Below are 12,178 nucleotides of genomic sequence, written 5' to 3'. Positions count from 1 at the left end.
GCAAACGCAATTGGCCTGTCCCGGATGAATGTTCTAGAAATCCCTCACCGATCTCTGTGCTTGCCGAGAGTCACAGGATGATCCTTCACTTTCAAAAGGATGAGCCACCTGGACCACTCTGAAAAACTACACTTTACAGGGTGCACCCCGGTCTTCTGACTCCATCCTCTTTTGAGCGAGGCCCGAGGATTGGTATTTGTGTTTCCTAATCTCTAAAGCAGCGGCTGCTACAGAGAGCAGAAGGGCACTGTTCACTCAGCTTAACCCACTTGTGGGTAATCCCGTGACCTGCAGGTGGACACAGGGATGCTTGGGTCACCGAGCGATTCAAGGTGAGGGAGTCAGTCACTCCTTGTGAGATCAGAATGACCAGGGGCTCAACCCTGACCAGGTTGCCCAGCCTCATCTGCAAGGAAAATAATAATTTTCTGTCCATCTAGCAGATAGCCTGGGCTATTTGCTGGTAATCACAGTATCTGAGATGCCTCTGTCAGATGAATCTAATGCTCTCACTGGCCCAGTTCTCCACCCGCACTCCACACCCCTCCCCAGTCACCCTGAAACCAACCCCTGGACCCTTCAGCTCGCCTGGGCTGAAGCATCTCCACCTGGATGCTTTCTGTACATTCTGGGACTAAACATTAACAAATGCTCAAGGACACAGGATACACTTGGTTTCACTGAACACCTTCATTGCTATTTACTAATCGACATTATTTTAAATGCACAAACACATTTTCATGTACTCATCAGAGAGTAATCAAAAAAACCCGAAGTGCCTAGACTTGGAGTCTAAATACCCCTGTGTGCGCAGATTCCAGGGCTGGGCAGGGAGAGTGCAAGAGCAACCTGACCGTCTTGTGCCTGAAAGCCGTCCGTACTCAGAGGATGGTGGGACAGCGCCAGAGGGAGGAGAGCCAGGCAGAAGGGCCACCGGCCACATCCGGACAATTTGAGCACAAAAATAAATCATGAGAATGGCATGTCATAACCCAGTGAACACAGTGAAAATCCACAGGTCCATCCTGATATGAATGGGGGGATGAAACAAAAACAAGGGGACCCCAGAGGTTGGGGACGCTCTCTGTGGACTCACGGCTGCAGGTGAGCTCACCTGGGCAGATCAGGGCTGGCTTAGGTAAGCTGGCCGGGCACCGTCCTGACTCTGGCTCTCCCTGTGCTCTGCAGGGAATGCTCCAGGCTCTCCGGGGAGGGCCGGACCCTGAGGAGGGCATCTGAGAGCATCCTTGGGTATCACACATCTTCCTCCGTGCTGAGCGAGGTGCCCACGACACGATCCAGCTCCTGCACGCCCTGGACAGGCACAGCATCCCTGACGGGGTGCAGGTGTGCCTGGCACACAGCCCACAGCCCTTTCCTTAACTCTCTCCTTCTCCCCTGCTTCCCTTGTGCGTCTTACCTCCAGGCAGTTTATGTAAACAGCACCTTAGTCACGAGAGTGGCACCACCAGACGCCTACTTCAGTGTTGTCCCCTATTTCGGCAGCGAAGGCTCAGAGGGAACGGCCACCCATCTTCCCAGAAACACCCGGGAGGAGGTGAGTAGAAAGTAGGGCCCCAATCTCCACTCTCAGGGATATTACTTCCCTTATGTGCAGGCATCGACTGTGTTTGCATCACACGGGAGGAGATGATGGTGGTATTTAACAGGGCTCTGGCGGCAGCAGGTGCCTCATCAGCCTCAGCATCTCACAGGAAGAAGAACCCTCTGCCCAAGAGCTCCCCTGATCTCTGAGATGATGACGCAGAAATGAACACCAAGGGTCGACACAACCAGTCCTTGCTTACCTTCGTGTGCAGCTTGGCCAACTGTTTCTCATCCAGATTGGATTGTCTATACACCCGCTTCTTGTAGCGAAACTGGCACAGACACACAAACAGGACAAAAAGAAAACCAGGTAAATATTTCACGCAGCCGTTCAGAGGAAAAACCTGCCTTGTCCGTGGGTATTTCACCCAGGGCGGGGGCTCCCTAGCAAACCCTTTTGTGTTAAATAAACTACTTGTGTCCGCATCACAGAGCCTACGACAGCGTAAGGGTAACTTCTGCGGAGATGCTCCTGCCGTTTTGGCTGGAAAGTCACAAAAAGAGAGAGCATCCCAGGGGGATGAGGACTCAGGAGCCTGATGTGCTCTGCTGTCCTCTGCATCGTCAGCATGGCACCAAATCAGGACCCGCTTCTCTCGTGGGCTCTGTCTTCGACATCGTCAACCCTTATTAAACCCACTCAAAAGCCCCAGCCTGGCAAAGCCACCTGCCCTCAGCCCACAACCTCCGCCTGGGACTCTGGGGCTCAGAATCCCTCCTTCAAATGGCAGCACCTCCTCTAACCTGGCAGAGACGTCATGGAAACAGAGGGGCTTGCTGAGCAAGTCTACCTTGCTCAGGTAGAGTGACGGTGCCCAGGAGGGTGCACTGGGGCCGCAGGCTGCTTCCGAATCCCCGGCTCCTTTCACCCGATACCCTGTTCCTTCTCCTGGGTGCCCTGGCTGCCTCTGTAGTAGATGCACTGTGGCAGGTTTGGGAAGGAGGCTGGTAGCTTGGGAGTCACTGGGACTCTGAGTTGAGACACAGCTCCCACTCCAGCCCCCCCACTGCCCTAGTGTAACGGAAAGGGGGGTCTGGCTGCTCGCCGCTCAAAAGCCAATAAAGAGGCCAGGGTGATGGAAAGGAGAGTTTGCCTTATGTTGGATGCTGGCAGCCTGGAGGCAAGGGAGGGTGGACTCCCGTCCAAAGGCCGACTCCCCCACACTGACAGTCAGTGGGCTACAGCTTTTATAGACAGAGGGAGGGGGCTACATGCAGACACGGCACAGTCAGCTCTGGCAGTCATCTTGAAATTGGTCATCGGTGGTCTGACCAGCAGCATCTTGATTGCTTTAGGGCCCGTTAATCTCAGTTCCAGGGTTGGTTTGTTTCCATTTCTTTGAGGCCAATTCTCGGAACTGTGGCAGCTTATGTCATGGCTACAGTCTGGTCACCATGCAGTTAACTGCTTCCACCTGGTAGGGGTTTCAGTATCTATAAGACAGCTCACGGGATACAGCTCAGAATATTATCTCTAGCCCTTGAGGAGGAACTAAAGGTCCTTGACTTTGCTTAATGACTAAACTGTTGTTATTTGGTCTTGTTTGACTGTTTTCCTTTGTTTCTGCATTTTCTCAGTTCTCTGATTAAACATATTCTTTTTTTTTTTTCCCGGTACGCGGGCCTCTCTCTGTTGTGGCCTCTCCCGTTGCGGAGCACAGGCTCTGGACGCGCAGGCTCAGCAGCCATGGCTCACAGGCCCAGCCGCTCCGCGGCACGTGGAATCTTCCCGGACCAGGGCACGAACCCGCGTCCCCTGCATCGGCAGGCGGACTCTCAACCACTGCGCCACCAGGGAAGCCCAAACATATTCTTTGATTAAAGTTTTTCCACAGGCAAAAGGCAGGTGGAGGACATGGCGGGGAGGGAAGGCCCATAGGGTCCTGCTCCGTTTCACTAGCAGCCGAGTCACTGGGCTGGACACGCGCCCCATCTCAGACTCTGTTTCCTTGTCTGTCGCATGAGGATCACAACACAGAGCTCCCAGGGTGCCCCGAGGATTGAATGTGAGCTTCCTGGCACAGAACCGGTGCTGGGCAAATGTTGTCTTACCCTTCCCTCCCCAACTTCCCTTGATTCCCTCCCACTCCGAGGAGCTTAAACAAGCACAGGCATGACACAAAAGGTACAGAGCAAGGGGTGACCTAACCCTGAAAGTCTCATCCCATGTGAAGTTTCCAGAGCGACCACCTTATCATCTCCTCCCCTCCACTCCAAACAAAAGAGCAATCCCACAACAGACAAAATTCCTCGGTGCCACAGACCAAAACTTGATTTTTTTTTTTTAGGTGCCAAAATAAACCAGTGAAATCAGAAAGTCCCGTGAAACGCAGGCTGCACCCAGTTCCTGGATCACGTGCACCGTCGCAAACGGTAAGTGTCCGCCTTCTTGAACTGACCTGGCAGGAGGAGACACAGGCCATTTTAGGACTCTAGCCCTCAGATTCTAGATTCAACCAGGACAGCACATTCTGGGCACGGCCGTGAATCTCCCTATTGCTTATCTTCATGCATCACGGCTCTGAGGCTTCAGAAGCCACTGAGAGTGACGTGAGGGGATGTAACAGAGTTTGCTAACTTGACGGATCTGTAGGAATTCAAGTCAATGGGTGCTTTTTCAGTTATAAAAAGAAATATGCTAGGGTCGATATAATCTCTTAGTAGGAGCGGGACACATGGAGGAGAACGTCTATTTCCACAGTCATAAATGTTTACAGCTTGTGGCTAGAGGGATGCAAGCTCAGAAACACACATCCTTTTCTTGCTCTTGCTCTTTTCTCCGTGTTTCATACGTAGCCAACTGTGTTTTACTGCCACGATCCAAGGCAAAGAGCTCAGATCCAGGCTGCCCCTGCTGTGTCCACCTCCAGGCCCGGCTCAGCCCCACACAGCGGACCACCTGGCAGGATGGTGGTCCAAGGAGATGCATGAACATACATGCAAATGACTCCTTCATGGCAATGAAAGCTGATGGCAGGAGCAGCTGCAGCACCCACCAATGCAGGTGCTCGCCCATCCCCAGGCCTTATGCTAAGACCACTGTCCCGAGGAATAGCTCACCCGAGCCTCACAGCCACTGAGAAGATGGTAGTAATGTTCTCCCGATTTCAAAGCTGGGAATCTGAGGCTCAGAGAGGCTGTGGGGTGGCATGTAGGGTCCCACAGTGACCAGGACTGGACCAAGTCCATCTGATGTCACAGACCACCCGTCCACATGGAGCAACGAATGCTCATGTGCTCGCCTCTCAGCCTCGGCTGCCATGAGTCCCTGGATGGGACAGCAGAAGGACACGCGTGCCGGCTGCCCTGAAAGCCAGGACACAGCCCTGCCCAGCTCCCGCCGGGCTCTCCCAGGCCTCCTCTTGTTCGGCTCTCGGGGCCTGGGGGACGGGCCCGTGTCGCCTCCTCCAAGATGCTTTCCGATCAACAGTCGGCTCCGGACTTCCTGCTCTCGCCCTGTTTTACTGTCTTTATAGAAATTATCAGCCCCCAAATGAGCTGTTTGCTTACTGTTCCTGGCCTGTCGTCTCCTACAGGAGCATAAGCTCCATCAGACCAGAACCTTGACTGTCCCTTGCACGTGGGCCATGCCGAGAAAGGGGCCGGTTGTGAGCAGGCCCCCGACAAGGGGTCTTTCAATGGACACCCAGTTCACAGGTGAGCAAACTGAGGCCAGAACAGGGAACCACTTGACTACCCAGGGGCATCCCAGCTTTTCCTGATGGAAACCCTTCTCTCTGGTCCAACACACGTTGGATGTCTCAGAACCTCAGCTTCAAAGTCACTGTCAGACTTGGGAATGTGCAGATGAGGTGCTGCCGTGGTCCAGGATGTCTCTGACTTCAGACCAACCCCCTTCGAGGGCCCAGATGCCACCCACGATGCCACACTCACAGGCTCTCACTGTTGACTAAGCTGAAACTAATACGATCCCTTGATAATAATAGCGACGTATGGGGTCACAGTAGAAACGACCACATTTCCACCTACTTGCGTCGCTGTCTTAATAATTGTGGGGCAGTGGAGGAGGGATAAACTGAGAGATTGGGGTTGACATATACACACCACTATATATAAAACAGATAACCAACAAGGACCTACTGCACAGCACAGGGAACTCTACTCAATATTCTGTAATAACTTATGTGGGAAATGAACCTGAAAAAGAGTGACTGTATGTAGATGGATAACTGATTCACTCTGCTGTGCACCTGAAACTAGCACATTGTAAATCAACTATGCGCCAATGAAAATTTTTTATTCGTTTTTATTGGAGTATAGTTGCTTAAAAATTAATTTAAAGATATACCATGTGGGGCTTCCCTGGTGGCGCAGTGGTTGAGAGTCCGCCTGCCAATGCAGGGGACACGGGTTCGTGCCCCGGTCCGGGAAGATCCCACATGCCGCGGAGCGGCTGGGCCCGTGAGCCATGGCCGCTGAGCCTGCACATCCGGAGCCTGTGCTCCGTGATGGGAGAGGCCACAGCAGTGAGAGGTCTGCGTACCACAAAAATAATAATAATAATAATAATTTTTTTTAAATAAAAATATACCATGTGGAAATACCATATGTAAACTCAGGGTTCAGCAAGCCCGGGCTCCCCAGGGCAGAGCCGGGGGACACACGTTCTGTGGATGTAAGGCTGCCGGGTGTATGCACCCACCACTTCACAAGGCAGCCCAAGAACACGTGACTGGCCACAGCAGCTCAAAGAGCCCACAGGTCATTCCCGGGAGTCATGCTTCTGACAACAGCTGTATGGCCATGGGCCACCCTATGCCCAAGGGTGGGGCGGGGGGGAGATTCAGGGAGGTAGAAGCAAACCCCATTCTGCATCCCCAGGGCTCACAGCTCCTGGTGACGCGAGCCTGAGTCAGACCCACAGTCCGCTCACACCAAGGTGTCCCTCCAACAAGTTCATCCAATCCATAGTAGGAAAACAAATGGCTAAAAATTGCACACTGGTCCTCAAATCACGACAAAATCAACTGCAACCTTGAGAATGCACACTACTGTTTTGAGCTAAGGGCGATTTCCCAGTCCGAGTCAAATGTGGAATTGGGGGAAGGTCCTCCCTCCGCTGTCACGCCCAGGCTCTGAGGCGGCGACCAGTACCTCCAGGGAGGGGATGCCCCTGCCCGCGGGCTGCGGGTACGCGCGCAGAAGCCGCTCCTCATCCAAGAACTTGCCATCTCGCCCGTCGCTCGCCGGCTGGAACAGCCCGTAGTTCAGGACGTCCTTCAGGCTCTGGTTCAACGAGCACAGAATCCGCTGCTTCGCAACCCACACCGTCGCATCTGGGTTAAATCGAATGCACTTCTGCGCGGAAGGACAGAGACCCCTGGTTAGTGGTGCAGGATGCCAGCCCGGCACGTGGTCAGAGATGCCAAAGGTTCCATCCTGAGAGCTCCTCTGAGCTTTGGACCCCCTGGCTTTTCTGGGTGAAAAATACGACCTTCTTGTCGCTTCGGTAAATATAAAAGGGGGAAAGCTCAGATCGAGTCACTGATTCTGTGGCCTCAGCTCTCACCATTGGCTCCAATCTCTGGGACCAGCTGTGTTTGCTGGTCATCACGCCCCACCACCTACTGCCTTGGGCAGTTCTCTCACTTGTACGAGCTTCTCAAACCTCCCTGCTTGTTCAGCACAGACTGTTGACCCGCACCCCCTCCGAGCAGACTGCCTGAGGCAGCGGGTCTAGGTCGGGCCCCAGAAGCTGCATTTCTCACAGGTTTCAAGGTGATGCTGCTGTAGCTGGTCTCGGAAACAGACTGAGGACCACGGCTCGAGCGAATTACAGCGCGGCTTCGTTTTTACCCCGATCGCTCCCTCCTGGCACCTCAGGCCCAGGTGGGCATCTCCTCTCGTAACCTCACTGATGGGAAAGCCCAGGGCACAGGCATCGGCGCCCCACCCCCCGACTCTGAACGTAACAGCTGTAAAAACACTGACACCGCCCCTCCCAAACCAGGAAGAACGGCAATTATGAAGAATGATTTGATTTAGAAATCGTATCAGTTGCCGTGAAAGTTAATTTTTGAAAAAGTTAAATAGTACAGACGGTTCCTGCAAACCAACCACGAACACTTTTCAAGAACAGGGCGGAGCCGCTAAGAACCAGAATGACACGACTTGGTCACGTTCCCAGGTCCCTTCAGTGAGACCCGCCAATAAGCCAGGAGAACAAACGTTAGGCCAAATCTGCTTCTGACCATCACTTCTAATTTTTATTGAATTAAAATTATATTCTACCGCACGGCCATCAGCAGGGGCTCAAAAATGTGCTTAATCACTGTAAAAGCGTTCAGAAACGACGAGGTTTGACTGCGTATGAGGCTGGAACCAATTCTCTGCAGGCGGATTCTGCTCGCCCAAGGATGCAAAAGGCCCTGCTATCTCCCTGACCCTCTCTCTGCCTCGGGGGAGCCCATCCCTGCTGGTAAGAGGATACCGCTACTCTCAACAACAGGTTGGTTGAGCAGGCAGCCCGGAATCCCACTGCCAGGAAACCCGACCCCACGGGCATGAATGTGCCGTCTGTCCCTCTCCGATGGCAAAGACTGAATTCAAGAGTAAGGCTCAGAGCTCCTCTCGGGGCTGCGAGGCTGGGTGGGGGCTGGCTGTTCGCTTCAGTGACTGCCAGCTGCACCCCTGCCATCCTCGGGTGAATGAGAAGACTGTCTGGAAACTCCCAACACAACAGCTGAGCTGTATTAGAGGTGACCAAGGAGGGCCGTGGATATCTCGCCAATTCCTGCTTTGAGAATCACTGTTGGCCTCTGGTTCCAGCTACATGGATACATGAACTCAAGTTCCTTTAGAGACCAGCATCCAAAGAGGGCCTGAGGCTCCCTCCCTGCGGCGGGCAGAAAGGAGCCTGCCAGCAAGTGGGTGCTGAGCGGAGCACAGTCTGAAAACTGTCCCCCGGGGGATCTGTGTGGCATTGTAGATGACCCCAGAGACTGGTGTCCACTGCCACGTAGGGGGCAGGGCTGGGGATGCTGAGTCGTGTACAGGCCAGCCCAGCACAATGAAAAAATGTCCTGCTCCAAAAAAAATGCCAAGAGGGCTCCACTGAGAAACTGCTATAGAAGCAGCAGGAGCCCGGAGGTCAGAAAGGCTTGGATTTCCAACCCAACTGCATACACTAACCTCGTGATCCTGGGCAAATTTACCAACCCAGTGGTCCCCCTGTTTCTGTGATGAAAACCATGGTAACTGCATGACTTGCAGGGCAGTTGTAAGAAGCAGACGGAACATATATAATACATGTCATTATGGGTTGAATTGTGTCCCCCCAGAAGATAAGGGTTGCTGCCCCTTAAGGGGCTCAAAGCCTAGTGGGGTGTGATGATGATGGTGGTGGTGATGATGTTTATGGTGATGGTGGTGTTGGTAATGGTGATAATGATGGTGGTGTTGAAGATGGTGGTGTTGATGATGGTGACAGTGAACATAATGGCGATGACAATGATCATGATGATGACACAGTCGTGGCTGACATTTATTGACTCCTAAATGCCAGAAACTGTGCTCTAACTATATTTACCTTCAACACAACCACGAGTGGAGAGTCATTATTATTATAATCATTATTACTGATATAGTGTGATTATTATTATATTAATAACTATAATTAATATATAATTATATGTTAAAATACAATGTAATAACAATAATTACTATTCCCATTTTCTAGATGAGGAAGCTGAGCCTCCGAGACTCACGTAACTACCCCAAGGTTGCGTGTCTAGAAAATGGTGGAGGTTCGATCCGAACCCAAGTTGAATCGACCCGGCTCCGAAGTCCTCGCTATTTAACTGACACGTCATTTCTTCTCTGTGCACGCGGCACCTCAGTGCGGACAAATTATAAAATATCAGACGTCTAGTCACTGAGAAAACGGAAGAGAATACTTATGTTCAGGTCCTCTGTGGACCAGGGAGATACTGCCTTTGTTCAGATTTTCCAATTACCTGTCAACTTGCCCCAATGTTAAATGTTGACAGTTACAAGGGAGAAGCCGTTTCACCTCCATAGCAAGGGACACTATTTGGGAGATGCTAAATAACTTTTTTCAAAGAAGTAAAGGCTACGCTCCGAGATACTTTTAAAAATAGACAGCGTCACAGGTCTCAAGGCATGTGGTGCTGTGGAGATTAACCGCGACATGTCTCCCAGAAAAAGCTGGGGACGGACTGTCATGGACGTGGTGCCCTTTCTTCCACTTAACAGCTGGGCTTCAGGGAGGATGGACAGAAGAAAACCCCCGAAGGACAACAAAGCACTTCAAAGATTTTCACCCTGGTGTGAGTTCACAAGACTAACCAAATCTTGGAACAGGCTCCTCAGCCAGCAATGGTGACCGTGGTGGACCGGTGGCAGGACCCTGGACACAAAGGAAGGTGCTGACCATGAACCCGAGTTCACCGAGCAGGGAGACGCAGGGACCTGGACGCCAGCTGACAGATGAGTGGCTCCAGTGTGGGCTAAGTGATGACACCAACCTAACAACTCAACCCCCAAACAGATGCCCCCCCATCGTCCCTCCCTGCCCCTCCCCCTCCCACTTCTCGATCTCAGCGGCGGCCCCTCCTCCCATGCCACACACCCAGGGGCACCTCTTGACTCCGTCCTGTCCCGCAGCTTCTGGATTGGTCTGCATTAATCCACAACCTCGGGTGTGTGAGTCCTCATCTGTCCCACCTCCACTGCCCAGCAGCCCCAAGCCTTTCTCACCAGGTCACTCCAGCGGCCACTGCACTGAGCTCACCCCATGCCCCTCGGGCCCACACAACCTGATTCCGAGTGGCCGCCAGGGTCCCCTCTCCAGCCAATAACTCCCCTCGTCCGGCCTGTCGGTACCACCTCTGCCCCAACCCCACACACGTGTGCACTGGCACACACACACATGCACATGCACATAAAAACATACACACACAAAAACACGTGTACACAAACGCATAAGGACACACAAATACAAACACACATATATACCTGTACATACACACAGCGAACACATATACACACACATACACAGACACACACATATGCACAGACAAACACACACACACACACACTCCAGCAATGCGCAGGCAGTCCTCTGGAAAGCCAGGCCACGTGAGCCCCCAGCCTCCAGCACCTGTGCACCTGTGCTTCCAGCTGGCCACCCCCTCCCCACCTCGTCTACCAGCTGAAACTGCGCTCACACCTCCCACAGGATCAGGGACTCACCCTCTCTGGTCTCCCAGCTGAGCTGACCGCTGAGTTCCCCAAGTTGAACCCACAGCCCACGGACCATTCAAGCTAATCTGGCTGCCCCCTTGCCCCCTCCTGTCCAGCCTGCAGGTCACAGCCTCTCCATCCTGCATTTCTTGTCTCCTGGGAGGTGGGACACGCATGTATTCCTCCTCCTTTTCTCCTGACACTCAGGTAGGAGTCAGTACCTGTCACTCACTGATCTCCTGCTGCGACAGCCTAAATGCCAAGACATCCAGATCCATCTCAAAGCCACCCAGTGGGTCTGGCTGAGCTGGGTGGCTTAAGATACAGAACACTTGCAGGAGGATGTAAGGACATCTCCAAGACCCACATCAGAGTGCTTCTCGCTTACATCCTGACAAGCATAGCGCTCAACACGGGATCTAGGTGGTTTGGAAATGGGAGGGGCAGAGACGTGCACACTCTAACAGAGAGAGATGGGGTTGTGACCGGCATCAGCCTGGATGACAGGAGGGCAGCCCGGCATCCAGAAAGCTCTGAGGACGCCCGCAGGCCAGCTTCAGCACCCTCCAGAGGGAGGCACATTCACGCCCAGGTAACCATCTACGTCCTGCTCCTCCTCCAAGATGCACCCATTCACATCCCCCACCCTCTCCCTCTCCCGGCTCCTGGCACCACCGGCATTCAGCTGGCGAGAGCATTCCCTGGCCCTCTGAGCTGCTGCGTGATGACAGGGTTTACGTCCTTTTCTTGGCAGAACCATACCTGATGTCCATGCAGCTCAGTGGATGTCACTGGAACTGAACTGCACTGAATACAAAGTTCCATACATGGAACCGTCCTGGGTGACAGAACCCAGCAGTAAAGCAAGGTCCACCCGTGATCAGGACGAGGATGGTGGGAGCTACCATTTCTGGGGCCCCGCTTTGCACCAAGTGCATGGAGACATCATCAGCTCCTTGAACGATCCAAAAATCCTGAGAGGAGAGACACACCACCAAAGTGAGCAGAGCTGCGGTCGGCATGCGGTCAACCCACACGAAACTCTGGCCCTTCCGCTGGTAGAGCTCATGGTCAAACTGAAATCTACAATGAAGAGAGTGAGAGAAATCCTACATGGTCAACGTGAGCTGTAGCTATTCTGCAAGACATGAGGCTAAACCTGAAATATCTGGACTCAAGGGGAGGCACCCTGGTCCTGGAGACAGAGAGAGGCAGGCACCCAGCCTGGGTCAACCACGTAAGACCCTGGATCTGTGTGTATGAGTCAGCTTGGGCCACTGTAACAAAACACCACAGCTGGGGAGCTTAAACAGCAGACATGTGCTGTCTCCAGTCTAGAGGCTAG

General features: G+C 53.1%; 1 protein-coding gene across 8 annotated transcripts in view; it reads right to left on the bottom strand.

Annotated features, from left to right (window-relative positions):
* The window catches only part of SHANK2 (SH3 and multiple ankyrin repeat domains 2), a 549,250-nt gene that overhangs the window by 437,101 nt on the left and 99,971 nt on the right, over positions 1-12,178 (bottom strand). For all 8 annotated transcript variants that reach the window (XM_082629529.1, XM_082629530.1, XM_082629526.1 and 5 more), the window contains 2 exons: positions 6,724-6,927; positions 1,809-1,880 (listed from right to left, as the gene is read on the bottom strand). In XM_082629529.1, the coding sequence (XP_082485655.1) occupies positions 1,809-1,880; positions 6,724-6,927 (276 nt within the window). The remainder of the gene's footprint in view (positions 1-1,808; positions 1,881-6,723; positions 6,928-12,178) is intronic.

This window comes from Mesoplodon mirus (assembly GCF_964341445.2).
Source record: "Mesoplodon mirus genome assembly, chromosome: 7".
Classification (NCBI taxonomy): Eukaryota; Metazoa; Chordata; class Mammalia; order Artiodactyla; family Ziphiidae; genus Mesoplodon; species Mesoplodon mirus.
This window is presented reverse-complemented; position numbering and strand designations above follow the sequence as displayed.